The sequence below is a fragment of the Delphinapterus leucas genome, chromosome 3 (genome assembly GCF_059928025.1).
Source record: "Delphinapterus leucas isolate spDelLeu-1000000601 "Yukka" chromosome 3, BTC_Dleu_Yukka2, whole genome shotgun sequence".
Taxonomy (NCBI): Eukaryota; Metazoa; Chordata; class Mammalia; order Artiodactyla; family Monodontidae; genus Delphinapterus; species Delphinapterus leucas.
Genome location: NC_143131.1, coordinates 152,020,979 through 152,037,376, shown reverse-complemented (window position 1 = coordinate 152,037,376; position 16,398 = coordinate 152,020,979). Strand labels below are relative to the sequence as shown.

The following is a 16,398-nucleotide window of genomic DNA, read 5'->3' as shown; positions in this document are numbered from 1 at the left end:
AATGTGGTTTGTAAAATTAACAGCTTAGAAGAGCATATTACGAAGTTCATCAGACAGGGTCTCAGCAGGAAATCAGGGGTACATCAATAGGGATAAATTGAGCCCAATGTAGAGAATCAAGAGATAGTGTAGTGCCCTGGGTTCAGTAAAAGTGTGGCTACTTTATAGGAGATGAAAGAGAAAGGAAGCCTTGCTGGAGAGAGAGTCCTCCCCAAAGATGCTGTGATGCCCCACAGAGAAGCACTATACGTTAGTTGGGGGATGCAGCCAACTCCCAGCAATTTGGCAAGAATTAATACCCTAACTTCACTCCCCTCCTTCATTCCCTACAATCTTCTATTGGTACTCTTCATTGGTGAGCCAAACAGAAGCCAGAGCAAGGACACTTACTAAGATAGGCCATGCAAGCCATCCATATAGAGTTGGGTGGAGAAAGGATGTGGAAGGGCAAATAGGACATATTTCCCGCAGGTGGTGAGCGAGCTGTAAAATCACTCGCCCTTCTAACATCATTGCCATTGCAGGAGCACGGAGGAGCAAGTGGTTAGTTCTGACTTGGCAGATCCAGGAGACTGTAGGACAGAACTGGTATATGAGTTGGGCTTTAAAGGTAGATTTGAATTTTAATGGAGAGTATGGAGTAAGAAATGGTGAAGAACCAAGGGAAAGGGAGATTCATTGCAAATGGAGAAAAGAAAAGTGGCATAAAGACAAGAAAAGTCAAGACTTACGGAAGAGATAGCAAATACTCTGCGTGTGACTGGAGCAGAGAATGGGTAGACAAAGGCTGGAAGTTAAGATGAAGTCATCCTTGAATAACATTAAAGTTTCCTCCTTTAACCTCAATTTCCACCTTCTACTCCCTTCACTAACATTGGAAAATTAAAAGTGAATTTGACTGGGTTGGTGGCAATGGCAGTATGAAGCAAAGAGAGGAGAATAAGAGTAAAAAATTTAGTAGTACCTTGGTGAAGCTGGGTAAATGATGGGTGGTGGTGTCACGTCAAAGCATGGGCAAGTGATTGTGACAAATATAGGCTTATTTCTTGACTATATGACTTCAGTTAAGGTACTTAAGCCCTCTAGGCTGCAGTCTCCCAACCTGTAAAATGGGGATAAAACCTCGCTTCCTCCAAGGTTTCTGTGAGGATCTAATGAGAAATGGAAGTAAGAGTTGAGTCCAGTAATCAGTTTTTAATACATATAAACTAATGTGAGGATAAGGGTAAGAATACTTGCTATCATTTATTGAATACTTATTATGTGTCCAATATTGTGCTAGTCTATTTACATATCTTTTCTCACTTAGCTTTCTTTTATCTGCCTTTCTATAGGCAAGAGATAACTGATGGCTCAGTTATGAGGAAATGCAGTTGTGAGGAAAATGTCAGAGGGAAAATGTACCAGAAAGTTAATTCCTAATGGATCTGTCAGCCTTAAACAGAGCATGTCTGTGCTAAAATGTATAAAATATCTGTGCTAAAACTACTCAATTGGGCAAGTTTTGATAAAGTATTAACTTAATGAATAGGCATAAACAGCTTGGAGCTTTTTGGAGGGTATGTGGTAATCTTAGTATTGGTGTGATGACTTTTGAAAGTTCTATGGCGTATAGAAGTCAAAAAGAAGACCCGGAAATTGGGAGAACTCTCTCTGAAAGTTATTGGGGAAGTCTGGCTAGTAAGACTCCAAAAGGGAGAATCAGTAAGAGGCCAGGTTATTCATAGGCCTTCTAAGAATGTGTCCATGAGAAATATTTACAATGATTGGATGCCGGAATAAAGGAGAACACTGGCTCCATAAATGGTAACTTATTTTACACAAACAGGCTAATGATAAAAATAATGCAAATCTGATGGATTTTTAAGAGTTTCATTGACCAAACTGAGACAAAAGTGCATAACAGCTAGATGCTCATAGTTTTAATCAGTTCCCTTTGGAGTCAAGCAAAGATAGCACCTGAAATGGTAAGGGACGTTTATGCAAGGTCACCAAGATTTTTGGTGGTGCATTTGGGATATAAACCCATTTCCATAAGAATTCTTTCAGAAGTCAAATGTTTGCTTGTCAAAAAGAGCATGAACTTACTTCCAGGAAAAGTTCTTAAGAAAAAATAATTTGAGTAATGAAGAACACTGATGTAACAGTTACTTTAATTTAAGAACCCAGAAATAGAGGTAAAGAGTAAAGCAATTATGGGTTAAGAGTCTGCATAAATTCCCCTGGAAGGGGGATATGGTCAGAGATGGCAATTTGAAAACAGTGAGTCACCAAAAGTAAAAGTTTAAATTACAAGCTGTTTTGGGGGTCTTCAAGAGAGGTTTTATAGATAGAACAACAACAGCAGCAAGGATAAGATATAACGCTGTCATGTAGACTGCAGCCTGAAAAGAAAGCATTGCAGAAAAGCCACATCATCCTGAATTTATATTTCCGTGCATTTGAACAGATTGGAGAGCAGTAAAGTTGTTTTAAGAGCGAGTGATTTAAGTCAGCCAGCTTGTGAATAATACGAGATATTTTTGCATTTACATTAACTTATGTCCATAAATAACGAACTTTAACAATGAACAAAATCCATAATCCTGATAATGCTAAGAAAACTGGAAAGATACCTTTACCTTGAAAAGACAGGATAAAGAAGACAGCATAGAAATTTAGGGAGATTGCAGTTTTGGAAAAATCATATTAACATTTATTAGCTGCTACAGCTTTGAAATGTGATGATTTAAAGAAAGAAGTAGACTGTTGATTTCTAAAAGGTAATGTGTTGGCTGAAAGAGAAGAGAATCTTGTTGAGACCTAAAGTGTTCTTTTAAGGATATATTTCAATGTCATTTCAAAAAATAAACGCATTTCCCATAACAAAACAGTGAGGTTAATGGAATCATGCAGGTGAAAGCTTTTTGGCCCGAAGGAGTTCCATCCTTTGGAACAAAGTTTTATTGTTGAACACACCATGACCCAGGCCTGTGAGTGCCAGCACAGTGGCTGTTTTTACAAGATCTGGTACAATATTCACAGTAGTTCTGGCCTTAGCACTAGCCAAGGATCATTCTTTTTGTATCTTCCTGATTGCTTCCTCTACAGAAATGGGATAATCCCTCCTCTTCTAAACTGGAAAGTAGTTTCTTCCCTCAGTAAAACTAGTTTCTTCTCCAGGTTGAACTTTTCCAACTCTTAGAGGTCTAAAATGAATGATAGGAAACATACTATATTTGCATCTATTTTTATTTAAGAGTTATCTAAGGAGATTTATCTAATTAAATAGGAATTTCCTAACAGATGCCAAAATAAACAATCAACAAGTTTTCTTTAAAGATCATATATATTATATAACAAGATCCACCTAAGAGTTAAAATATAAGTAGGTATACAATTCAACTATTTGAAGATAATTTTTCTTCTTACCACTGAAGCAATAAGCAGGTAGTAGTACAATTTGGGGAAAACAATATTTCTGGCTTTTGTTTATTTTAATTTGTGATATTCATGAGATCTTTTGTGAAGCCTTTGGGTATATAGTAAAATTAATGGGTTTTTAACTTTGTATCGACTCGTACTTTTGTAGGTTTTAAATTTTTCTTCTGGCTTTAATTTATGCTATCTCCTTTTACTTCTTCATTTAGAAATAATGTATTTTTCTCAGGATTGCAATCTCAGTGCAGTCCTCTACTTTTCTATTTGTTGGACGTTCTCTTAGACATCTACATTTTTATCTAGTTAGTACCTTTTTAGTTTTTTATACAATTGATAAGAACTCTTTAATCTTATGAATTCTTTATATTTTCTCTTTGGAGACAAGATTTATAGGGATTTCCTTGGGCTTAAACTAGAAAGAAAAACGAATTTGCATATGAAATGTTGAAGGCTTTGTTACAAAGTGGACTAACATTATATGTATGTTTGAAATAAACTGCTTCAACCGGAGCACCTAGCTGTTAACCTCCAGATTAATATCTGTCATAAAATATGTGCGTGCTTCCAACACATGGCATTGCCTCCTATTACTGCATGTCCAGGAGAAATTGTTTTGTCTTGTAGCAAAAGACATTAGCTCTTTGCACATTTTTTTTTTTTTTTTTAATGACAGCTATCCAAAAATCAAGCGTTCCCTTGTATGTGAGGACAGAAAAGGACAATTTTTAGACAGGTCTAATATCCAGTTGTACCTTTCAGTCACTTAGAGAGAAGGCTTAGACCCCTGAAGCCCAAAGTCACAGGTTTTTTAGGATTATGGTGGTATATACCTCCAGTTTATAGAAAAAAAAATGCGTTGTAGAAAATCCAAGTTAAATTAGGACTCAAATCCAAGTTAAATCTAGAACTAAAGTTTTACTGCCCCAAATACTTGTAAACTCTAGGTTACTGCTCTGTTGTCCATTTCATCAGTTGCAGAATATTCAAGTTAGCCTTTCAGTGCTAACAAGAACATAAAAATGCATTATGTCTAAAAGCAGAACATGATTGCCAAGGCAGATCTGCGCATTACCTGAGAGTTTGGGGGGCCACCCAAGCGGCATCTACTTGTTTGCTACTGACCTTCAGTTAGACTTGCTCAAGAATTGTTACAATGTAGTAACATACACCCTTATGTACTCTTGAGTTTATTGAAAACACACAGCAAATGTGCACACACACACACATACACACCAGCACACACCTACTCTAGAGCCTAGAATTTTAAGAGTCAGAACTTTTTACTTGCTTCTGGATTAAGATGGACCCTGTATTTCCTCAGCATGCTAATTAGAAACTCTATAAACAATTCAAAACCAGCTTAAAATTCTGTTTTACAAAAAAAAATTGATGTTAAATATTATCCTCATAGAGTTCTACTCTGACTTTTCAAATTGTTTTTTTCTCCCTTCATGGGATAAACAGTTAGGGTTTCTTTTTCTTTGTTTTTGTATCTCTCATTGTAAAAAATTCTATCTTGAAAGCTGATTTATTATTTCTTCCTTAGCATGGATGACATGGAAACAAAGATGATATTTCATCAGTCTTGTTTTTATTTAAGTTGAAAGGTTATATATTTCTACTGTCTACTGCAATACTGCTAAATATTTTTATAGTGCTTGTAAATCTTATGACATTATTTTTTTAGTTTGTATTTAAGGCATTTACTCAAAAGGGACCATATGCCTCAGTTCATGTCACTCTATCATCAGTGTGTATGGTCACTCTATTTTCTAATACTTTTAAGATTGGTTTTGGCCCCAACGTTCCTCTGCCAGATTTATTTCCTTTATTTTCCCCTATGTAGCACCATTTGGGCCATTTAATATGTAATCTCCCAACTCACCTTTATAGTTATTTTAAACATATGTATATATTTGAAATACCGAATTGTTTTGTATTTTCTAATTTTTGCAAAAGTAGTATCGACTACAAATCACATCCTATTCTTTTATTTTCTACTTTCATCTCTACACTTCCAGTGTCGAAGGCTGGACACATCTGCCCACTTTAGTACTCTGGCAATTAAACAGAACCCTCTTCTGGCAGAAGCCTAGTCGAATTTGGGGAATGTGTACAAGGAAAGAGGGCAGTTGCAGGAAGCAATTGAGCATTACCGGCATGCATTACGTCTCAAACCAGATTTCATCGATGGTTATATTAACCTGGAAGCTGCTTTGGTAGCAGCAGGTGACATGGAAGGGGCAGTATAAGCTTACGTCTCTGCTGTTCAGTACAATCCTGATTTGTACTGTGTTCGCAGTGACCTGGGGAACCTGCTCAAAGCCCTGGGTCGCTTGGAAGGAGCCAAGGCATGTTATTTGAAAGCAATGGGGACGCAACCGAACTTTGCAGTAGCTTGGAGTAATCTTGGCTGTGTTTTCAATGCACAAGGGGAGATTTGGCTTGCAATTCATCACTTTGAAAAGGCTGTCACCCTTGACCCCAATTTTCTGGATGCTTATATCAATTTAGGAAATATCTTGAAAGAGGCACGGATTTTTGACAGAGCTGTGGCAGCTTACCTTTGTGCCCTAAGCTTGAGTCCAAATCATGCAGTGGTACGTGCCAACCTGGCTTGTGTACACTGCGAGCAAGGCCTGATAGATCTGGCAATAGACACCTATTGGTGAGCTATTAGATTGCAACCACATTTCCGTGATGCTTACTGCAACCTAGCCAACGCTCTGGAAGAGAAGGGCCGTGTTGCCAAAGCAGAAGATTGTTATAATACAGCTCTGCGGCTGTGCCCCACCCATGCAGACTCTCTAGCCAATATCAAAGGAGACCAGGGAAACATTGAAGAGGCAGTTCGCTTGTATCGTAAAGCATTAGAAGTCTTCCCAGAGTTTGCTGTTGCCCATTCAAATTTAGCAAGTGTATTGGAGCAGCAGGGAAAACTGCAGGAAGCTCCGATGCATTATAAGGAGGCTGTTCGAATCAGTCCTACCTCGGCTGACGCCTACTGTAATATGGGAAACACTCTAAAGGAGATGCAGGATGTTCAGGGAGCCTTGCAGTGTTATACTCCTGCCATTCAGATTAACCCTGCATTTGCAGATGCCCACAGCAATCTGGCTTCCATTCACAAGGATTCAGGGAATATTCCAGAAGCAATTGCTTCTTATCGCACTGCTCTGAAGCTTGAACCTGACTTTCCTGACGGTTATTGTGATTTGGCTCATTGCCTGCAGATTGTCTGTGATTGGACAGACTATGATGAGCGAATGAAGAAGTTGGTCAGCATTGTGGCTGACCAGTTGGAGAAGAATAGGTTGCCTTCTGTGCAGCCTCATCATAGTATGCTCTATCCTCTTTCTCATGGCTTCAGGAAGGCTATTGCTGAGATCCTTGGGAACCTCTCCTTGGATGAGATCAGTGTCCTTCGTAAACCACCGTATGAACATCCAAAAGACTTGAAGCTCAGTGATGGTCGACTGCGTGTAGGATACGTGAGTTCTGACTTTGGGAATCATCCTACTTCTCATCTTATGCAGTCTATTCCAGGCACGCACAATCCTGATAAATTTGAGGTATTCTATTATGCCCTGAGCCCAGATGACGGCAGAAGCTTCCGAGCGAAGGTGATGGCAGAAGCCCATCATTTCATTGATCTTTCTCAGATTCCATGCAATGGGAAAGCAGCTGATCGCATCCATCAAGATGGTATACACATCCTTGTAAATATGAATGGTTATACCAGGGGTGCTCGAAATGAACTCTTTGCTCTCAGGCCAGCTCCTATTCAGGCAATGTGGCTGGGCTACCCTGGAACAAGTGGCGTGCTTTTCATGGATTACATCATCACTGATCAGGAAACTTCACCTGCTGAAGTTGCTGAGCAGTATTCTGAGAAACTGGCTTATATGCCCCATACTTTCTTTATTGGTGATCATGCCAATATGTTCCCTCACCTGAACAAGAAAGCAGTCATCGATTTTAAGTCCAATGGGCACATTTATGACAATCGGATTGTGCTGAATGGCATCGACCTCAAAGCATTTCTTGATAGTCTCCCAGATGTGCAAATTGTCAAGATGAAATGTCCTGAGGGAGGAGACACCGCAGACAGCAGTAATACAGCTCTTAATATGCCTGTCATTCCTATGAATACTATTGCAGAGGCAGTTATTGAAATGATTAACAGAGGACAAATTCAGATAACAATTAATGGATTCAGTCTTAGCAATGGACTGGCAACTACCCAGATCAACATTAAGGCTGCCACTGGAGAGGAGGTTCCCCGTACCATTATTGTAACCACACGTTCTCAGTACGGGTTACCGGAAGATGCCATTGTGTACTGTAACTTCAATCAGTTATATAAAATTGACCCATCTACTTTGCAGATGTGGGCAAATATTCTGAAGCGTGTTCCCAATAGTGTACTGTGGCTGTTGCGTTTTCCAGCAGTAGGAGAACCTAATATTCAACAGTACGCACAAAATATGGGCCTTCCCCAGAACCGTATCATTTTTTCACCTGTTGCTCCTAAAGAGGAACATGTTCGGCGAGGCCAGCTGGCTGATGTCTGCTTGGACACTCCACTCTGTAATGGACACACCACAGGGATGGATGTCCTTTGGTCAGGGACACCCATGGTGACTATGCCAGGAGAGACTCTTGCTTCCCGAGTTGCAGCTTCCCAGCTCACTTGTTTAGGCTGTCTTGAGCTTATTGCTAAAAATAGTCAAGAATATGAAGACATAGCTGTGAAACTGGGAACTGATCTAGAATACCTGAAGAAAATTCGTGGCAAAGTCTGGAAGCAGAGAACATCTAGCCCTCTGTTCAACACCAGACAATACACAATGGACCTAGAGCGGCTCTATCTACAGATGTGGGAGCATTACGCAGCTGGCAACAAACCTGATCACATGATTAAGCCTGTTGAAGTCACTGAGTCGGCCTAAATAATGACTGTGTGCACAGGAGAATTACCCTGTACCTGAGCCTCAACCTTCCGGGGGAAAGGCAACTACTTTCTCCTTATCTGTACAATACCATGTTGCAGATGGGTGACAGACAATGATAAGATAGCACAGCCAGACTTGCTTCCTGCATGATCATGATCACGATAGGGAGAGACACAAGAGATGGGAAACTGCTGCTCCACAAGGAGTCTCCATAGAATTTTGCAGCATCCAGGTGTCTGGAAGGTCTGGAAGGTAAGTCTGGAAGGTCTGATCTCCCTTGGTCTTCCATGGGATGGATGGTTAGTGTGGAAGGGAGATAGAGATTGCCCAGCCGTTTTGTGATTATCATGGATTGATTGAGTCTTCTGGATTAATATTTTTCTTTATATTTTGGGTATTGGAGCTTTTAAAAATGTTTGGTTTCAGGTATTTTTATTCATGTGAAGTGTATATGATTCTCTTGAGATAAGGTTTTAAGCTAAAATATTCCTTGTTTTAGTTTCTGAACTCTACAGATAAATGGGGACTTTGCTGCTGTAGTCTTTTTATAGGTTTTATAAACCACTTGAGCCTACATCAGTCATTTTAGTTTGTGACATAATGTTTGGAACTATCAGTGCTTTGTTGGTTTATAGATGATGGCTTAAATTCTTTTCCTGGTCCGCTTCCTTCTTCCCTTTCCCCCACTTTAAAAATTCTCCTGTAACTTGGCTAACAAAACACCAAGTCTGATTCAAAACCTCCCGGAGTGTTTCTCTTAGCTCGAAGGGACTGTCCCTACTTGTTCCCCTCCTTGTTCCATTCCATGGGAGATAAATCACCAGGGCCCAGAAATCAGAAAGAATGTAAAATGAGACAAGCAAAGCTGTCTCCCCCCTGCACATGCAGGTTATTTTTGATGCTTCTGGGTTTATGGGTTTTCTCCCAGGGAAGTTAACCTTGAGCCGAGACAGTCTGTAGATAATGTAAACCACCATCTGGCAACCTTCCTTTTTCTAGTCTATATAATCTGCAACTGTAGCAGGAAGGTGTGAGTCTTCCTTTGGTTCCAGAGTGAAATGCGAGTTGGAGTTGGAGTTGGAAAAGAGGCCCACAACCAAGTGTTAGAGAAGGAAATGTGAAGTCATTAGTGAAAAACCAGGTTGAAGTTAAGGTGAAGAGGCATGAGGAAATGGTCAACTGTTACAGTATTACAAAGATCATCAAGAAGCATATCCATGAATGTGGTTTGTATTGCAATCTGCTGAAAAAGAGACAAGTATCCTGGCCTGGCCTTCATGGAGATTATATTTTATTGATTCTGATAATAGATTATTGTTGAAAAGGGCCTCCTATAAATTATAACCATGCAAAGGCAGCAAGATAATTTTTTTTCTTTATGTATGTGTTTCTCATTCCTACTCACTTCTCTCTTAGGGGAAGAGAAAATCACACACAAAAAAATGTCAAGTCTCAGCTATTCCTTTTCAAAATAATTTTTTTCCAAATTCCAGTGGAGGCAATAGGTTAACTGTTAAGATTTGTAAGGCTCAAAAAGCTAGATTTTTTACAAAGTGTACCCAAATTTTATTCTATAGCTAATAGCTTTGGAAAGAATGTGTCATGATGCAAAGTTGGAAAAAGCTGGTTTTTCTTCCGTGAATGACTTCAGTGTGTTGGGAGAAGAGGCAGAGAAGAAATCAAAGTAATTAAACATGGGGTGAGTTTTCCTGATAGGGGACTCTAGTGCTTTAAAATAGACTAGATAACCCTAGGGATAAGCTGAGGGTAGAACAGACCAATGCCTCATTTCCAATCTGGTACCCTGGAAGAAAACAGTGTATTTCCTTTGAAGTCTTGAGAGGTTTCTCTTCTGCTTTGTTTTGGTTTTGGTTCATTTTGTAATCAACCTTATTAAGGTATCATTTACATACAATAAAATGCAGACATTTTTAGTCAATAGTTCAGTGACTTTTAATTAATGTATACATTTGTATAACTACCACCCCCATAAAGATAGATAACAATTCTAAAACCCTAGAAAGTTTCCTCCTAGGCTTTTGCAAAAGTATCCCCATCTCCCACCCCAAGGCAACCATGGATCTGTTTTTTATCTTTAGAGATGACTTTTGCCCAGTTTCGAATTTCATGTAAGTTGAATAATACAGTAGGTGCCCTTTTGATCTGGCTTCACTTGCTCAGCATATAGTTTTTGAGATTCATTCATGTTGGGATGTTTTAAACCAGGACTTTAGCCTGGGTGGCTGATGTTGTCTGAAGGCACTTATAGGTACATCTGAGTCTCTGGCATTGTCAGTGTCTGTTCTTGGCTCCGTATTTTCAACTTTACTAAGCAGCACAAGGTTGAAGTAAGGAAGATCATTGTCAGTATAATGGAGGTGAAGTGGGTTCTGTTATATAATATTCTCAGCAAAAATTGACCTGCTTGGAATCATTGTGTTGATAATTGACAAGAATACTCTTCTTCCAAAAACCTTGGTACTATAAAACTTCTAAAGGACGCTGTCCTAGGACTCTTTTAGTTTTCATTTTTTGGGAAACATTTCTGGAAAATTCAAATGTTCACAACCTGAAAGAAGCAATTATTCACCTGAAGGCTGACTCTGCTAAAGTTGAGTTGTCCGACCTTTACATGCTGATAGAAGCCAAATAGCCTTGCAAAACAATGCTCTCTTATTGGATATAAGCATATAGATTGTTTAAGATGGACGTGTATATGCAGTAAAGTGAAAAAACAGAGAATCTTTGGGTTTCCCTTGCTGGGTTTTTTTTATTTTTTCATTTAACTTTCTATAGCGTATGCTAATAATTCAGGGTAACCTCAGGTTAGTTTTAGTTCCACTCTTTACATAAATGTTGAAGTACTCCATACCCACCGTTTTCCTACCTTCCTTCTTTTCTTCCATCTTTCCTTTCTCACTTCTTATAATCCATTATACTTAATCCTGCATTTGCTGAGGTGGCACTTAGTGTAGGAAAATACTGTGAAATTTTGCTGTTCAGAATGCATGTTGACCAAATTCTATATTGAGAAAAGGTCTGAATTTACCCAGAGTAACCCTTTCTCAGCGTCTTTGAATAAAGGCCATAGAAAGTGGGCTCTATATAGTATCCTGACAGGTATGTAGAATTCATAGCAATTGCCCTCAAAGAGCTTACCTATCGTAGATGCATATGAATGCATTTAATGATTGCTTTATTGGCAGCAGTGCCATCATACATGGTCTGTTTGGTTTTATATCATTCTCATTACCTGCTGATTACCACTGTATACATTGCAAATGGAATGGTTTCTATGGCTTGTGAACTTAACGGCCAAATAATATGTAATTTATTGCACACTTTAGTGTAGAAGATGGAGACTCCATAACTTTTCGTGTGTGCTTTGCCCCTTTGGAATGTATTACCCTGAGATCAGGCAAAGTAATAAATTTATTTCAAATGTGCGTGATAGCTAAACATCAGTTAGGAATGGTGGGCAATATTTCTTCTTCCAGCAACATGACAGTGTTTAAAGACTAAGCCATTGAACGTGGAGTTACTGAACATGGGACTCAGTTCACTGGGATCCTTCTTAGAAAAATAAAGCAAAACTTGAATTGGATTTGTGTGGCTTATTCAAGTAGTAACTTATCAGCTACATCTTGAACTTAATTTGTCACAAACATTTGGTATTTTATTAACTCTCTTCCCCTTCTTCCCCCGACTCTCACGAGAATGGATCATGAGTATCTTAAAACATACTAAGTCGTCTTCCATCCCTGTTACTCTAACTACAAGAGCACACTTTCCTTATCCAATGCAACTTACTGTCTTTTAGAGTAGCTGTGCTTTTAATTCTGTACAAAATTACAACCAGCAAAGAGAAACATTTTCAAGGAGCCACCACATTGTAGAGCTTTAGAAAGAAGACTTTAGAATTAAGGGCAAATATATCAATTTATAGCTAAAGCACCTGAGGCCTAAAGTAGGCAGGTTACCATCGAGGTCAGGGAAAGTGGTGGAAGATCAGGTTTCAAGCTGAGGAAGAGTCTAGAGGGACTCAATCTGAGCAGGTCAAAAACTGAAATGAGACGACGAATGTTCTGGGAAGGCTGGCATGTGGCCTCAAGTGTGGGATTCAGACACGGAGTGGGCCCGGGGGGAACTGAGCTTCTGCAGTAGGCAGAGAAGTCCACCTCCTCTCCGGAAAGTGCCGCTGACATCAGGGAGTTGAGGGGAAAGAGCAATGAGTTCCAGTCCACCTGAGAAAGCAGGCCAGTCTGATTAACTCTGAATTTAGGCTTATTTCAGATACTTCTTGAGAAAGAACTTGGACAAGAGCAAGTCCCACGCAGCCTCTTTTAAATCCATGCCCAGTATTTTCTGGTGGAGTTGCTTAAACCCTCCAAGTGACTCCAGCATTTTAATTTCACTCTGTAAATAATTCCGACAGTTCTATGATTGATTATTTAATGGGCAAATAAGTAGGGTCACAAAAGAGTGTGAATGTATTTTACAGAATGAGGATGGGCGGGGTGGAGCAGTCTGGAATAGGACACCAATAAAAAGGGATCTTGGTAAAGAAGAACGTCTATTAGAAATGGAGAGGAATTCGCAAGGAAATTAGTGCCTGACTCCACGCCCTTCTCTCTGCATGTTTAAAAGCTAGTTTCTAATTTTATTTTCATAGGAGATGTCTCTGTGATGAATTGTCTTTTACCTCCACACTAGTTATCACATGGACATATTGTGAAGTTTGTGTGAGAGAAAGCAAGTATTAGAATTTCTCTTGCAAGCAGCCATAAGCACTGCCTGGAACAGTCTAGGATAGAAGGAGAAGGAAAGGAAGGTGGAAACAAAGGAGAAAGACAGCTGATGATGCTGGAGTCTCTCGCTGGGATTTGTGGTATCTCATTTTGAAACTAAGTACAGAAAGTCAGAACTTGACTGATTGTTTCTTGATCACGGTTTGTTTTCATTTTTGCTTTTTTCGTGCTCTCTCATCAGTTATTCCAGCCAGTGCCATGTCATTTTCAGTTTCAGTAAGTAAGCATGCCTGTCTTGTTTCCATTTGCATTATTCATGCAAACGTTGATTGAACTGATGACCCCGAGTTATCACGGAAACATTAAATACACCAGTGGATACATTTCTTAATTTTAGAAAAAAATTACCGAGTGAAGGTTAAAACAACTCCTCTTCATTTTGTCATTTTAAAAATACTTCTCCTAACATGCAATACCTCATTGCCTAACAATGCCAGATAAATGAAGAATTCCTATGTATTCCTGAATGCAGGCTAGTCTGTATATTTTTTGGCAGGTATGACCGTTACCGAGGGTAACGGCCTGGTTTGCTGGCCATGTGGTTTCTCCTAGAAAGTTGTACTTTCTGTTTTCTTTCAGTTGGTCCATTGGATATCAGAGGTGAATTTATAAAACTATACTTCCCTTTACACTTACTTTGTTTTGTTTTGTTTCCCTTGAAGACTAGTTGATTGACAATGTTGTGTTTCAGGTGTACAGCTAAGTGATTCAGATATATATATATTTCTTTTTCAGATCCTTTTCCTTTATAGGTTATTACAAGGTATTGAATATAGTTGCCTGTGCTATACAGCAGGACCTCGTAGTTTATCTACTTTATATATAGTATACCCTTACTTTCTGTGATCCACGCTGGTCAGACCACATAATTATTTTCACTTCTGATATAATTTTTTCCGGTCCAACCTCAAATCTTTGATAAGAAGATATTTTAAAATAAGTTTAGCATGTGTGTGCTCTAAATCCAACAGTAGTTATTAGAGATATGATTTTGCACTAGGTATTCCTCCCTTTTTTGTTCTTGGCCAACCAATTGAAAATTAGTTTTTATTTTCTGGTTGATTTGCTAGATGTTTATGACTATAATAAAAGTCTTAAATTTTGTCTCATATCTTAAAACACAATCTGAATTAGCAATGGATATTGTGCCATACATAGGGGCTGTGATATAAATATAGTTTCTAACTTCAAAAACATATAACCTAGAAGGGAACACAGACACATATGCAGCAATTATGGTAACTGCATTTGTTTACTAAGTGAAATAGTACTGAGATGGATAAAGTGCTAGCGAGCCTTGAACAGGCAAATCAGCTGCAAAAATAGATGCGCAGTTCTTTAAAAATCTTTTTAACATTTTTCCAGGTACATGTAGAATATAACTTAGCATAAAAACGGTATGGGTTTGAGGATATGGGGAGGGGGAAGGTTAAGCTGTGACAAAGAGAGTGGCATGGACATATATACACTACCAAACGTAAAATAGATAGCTAGTGGGAAGCAGCCACTTAGCACAGGGAGATCAGTTCGGTGCTTTGTGACCACCTGGATGGGTGGGATAGGGAGGGTGGGAGGGAGACAAAAGAGGGAGGGGTTATGGGGATGTATGTATATGTATAGGTGATTCACTTTGTTATAAGGCAGAAACTAACACACCATTGTAAAGCAATTATACTCCAATAAAGACGTTAAAAATAAATAAATAAGTAAAAGAAGACTGACTCATCCAATTAAAAAAAAAAAAGAAATTCTCTCATCCTGGATTCAAGAGAAGGGATGAAGTAAAAGGATGAGGAAGAACAAGAAGAGGAAATGTGAGCGTGGAGAGGGTAGGAGGAAGAGCAGAAGGCAAATAAGTGTATGTGCTTCTCTTGCCATCCCTGACTTTTTTTTTTTTTTTTTTTTTTTGGCGCTTCAGGAAAACCCAAAAGCCAGAGAAGAGCACAGAGGTGCTCACCACTGCATGTGAACAAAAAGGTGGAGAGAAGAGAATGGTGGTAATCTGCGCAGGCAACTGGAGGATGACCTGAGTGCATCTCGCCAGGGAACAGTCCCCGTTCCATAGAATCCCTGAAGATGCCAGGCTCTTATGTTTAGATGGGGGGCCGAAGGTGTCTGTGGGGTCATCACGTACATCACTCCTGGAGGTGTTGTTCACATTGTGTTCTTTGTAAAGAGTGTCCCTGGTGAGGTTCAACATCTCCCTCTGCAGGACCCAGCCTTGCCCTCCCAACCCGCCAAGGTCAGCAGACAACATCCCCAGTTAATCCCCAGGTGTGGTGAGATATCTGGAGTGGCCCTGGTACCCCCCAGTTCAGGCGTCCTGGGGAAAGGGTGAGGAGGACAGAGGAACCGGGGCTTCTTCTCATGCAAGCAGACAGCTCACCTGGCCCAGCGCTGCTGCATCCCTGTGGGCACACAGTAGCCCTGTCATCCGGTAGGGGACACTGCAGGATCCACACCTGGCTGGGATTTGCCCAACCCCTGGGGACCCCTCAGCCTCTGTGGAGCCCCACTGAAGGGCCTGGGTCACCTCATGGCACCATTTCTCAACCTGAGGTTCTATAGATTTTTCATAGATGTGTAAAAATTGAATACAACACACACACAAAATGAAGGCAATTCAAAGCAATGCTAATTTAGGATGAGTTAAAGGGCCAGGATTCCAAATTAATTATGACCTTAAAATTAGATAACAAATACATCTGGTTTTATTACATGCTGAAAAGCAGTGTCTTCTACAAACTTTTCATGTTGGGATACAGCAAAGCTATAGAATTTATGATTCTGTGACCACAGCATCAGGATATTTTTAAATTAAAAAGCACAGGCAAGTTTGGCTGGGGTGTTAAAGAAAGAAAAACGATTATTAGGGGAAAAGGGAACATTGCGGTTCTCTGCCCACTTCCACTGTGCTGGTCTCATGATGGGCCGTGTTGCGTGTGGGCTGGAGGGACAGGGTCACTACTCCCACCTGTGTCATCAGACCTCCCACTCCTCACAGCGCCCAGGTGGGAGGGACCCACACTTTTCAACCTGGAGCCCCAGTGCCTCCCCTTTCCTCTGCATCACTTTCACTGTTCAGGGGACCAGTCGCTCGAACGCCGCCCGGCCAAATGCCCAGGTTAAATCGCCCCTGTAGGACAGGTCTCTCTGCTACCAGAACACACTTGGCAAAGAGCAGCAAACAGGCCCCAGTGCCCTGGGGATGTGAG

At 39.9% G+C, this 16,398-nt stretch overlaps 1 protein-coding gene across 1 annotated transcript in view; it reads left to right on the top strand.

The window, feature by feature from the left end:
• Positions 1-16,398, top strand: part of LOC149749768 (UDP-N-acetylglucosamine--peptide N-acetylglucosaminyltransferase 110 kDa subunit-like) — a 43,561-nt gene that overhangs the window by 26,335 nt on the left and 828 nt on the right. The window contains exons 4-6 of the mRNA XM_089908596.1: positions 5,442-7,759; positions 15,281-15,517; positions 16,269-16,393. Of these exons, the coding sequence (XP_089764722.1) occupies positions 6,375-7,759; positions 15,281-15,517; positions 16,269-16,393 (1,747 nt within the window). The 5' untranslated portion in view covers positions 5,442-6,374. The remainder of the gene's footprint in view (positions 1-5,441; positions 7,760-15,280; positions 15,518-16,268; positions 16,394-16,398) is intronic.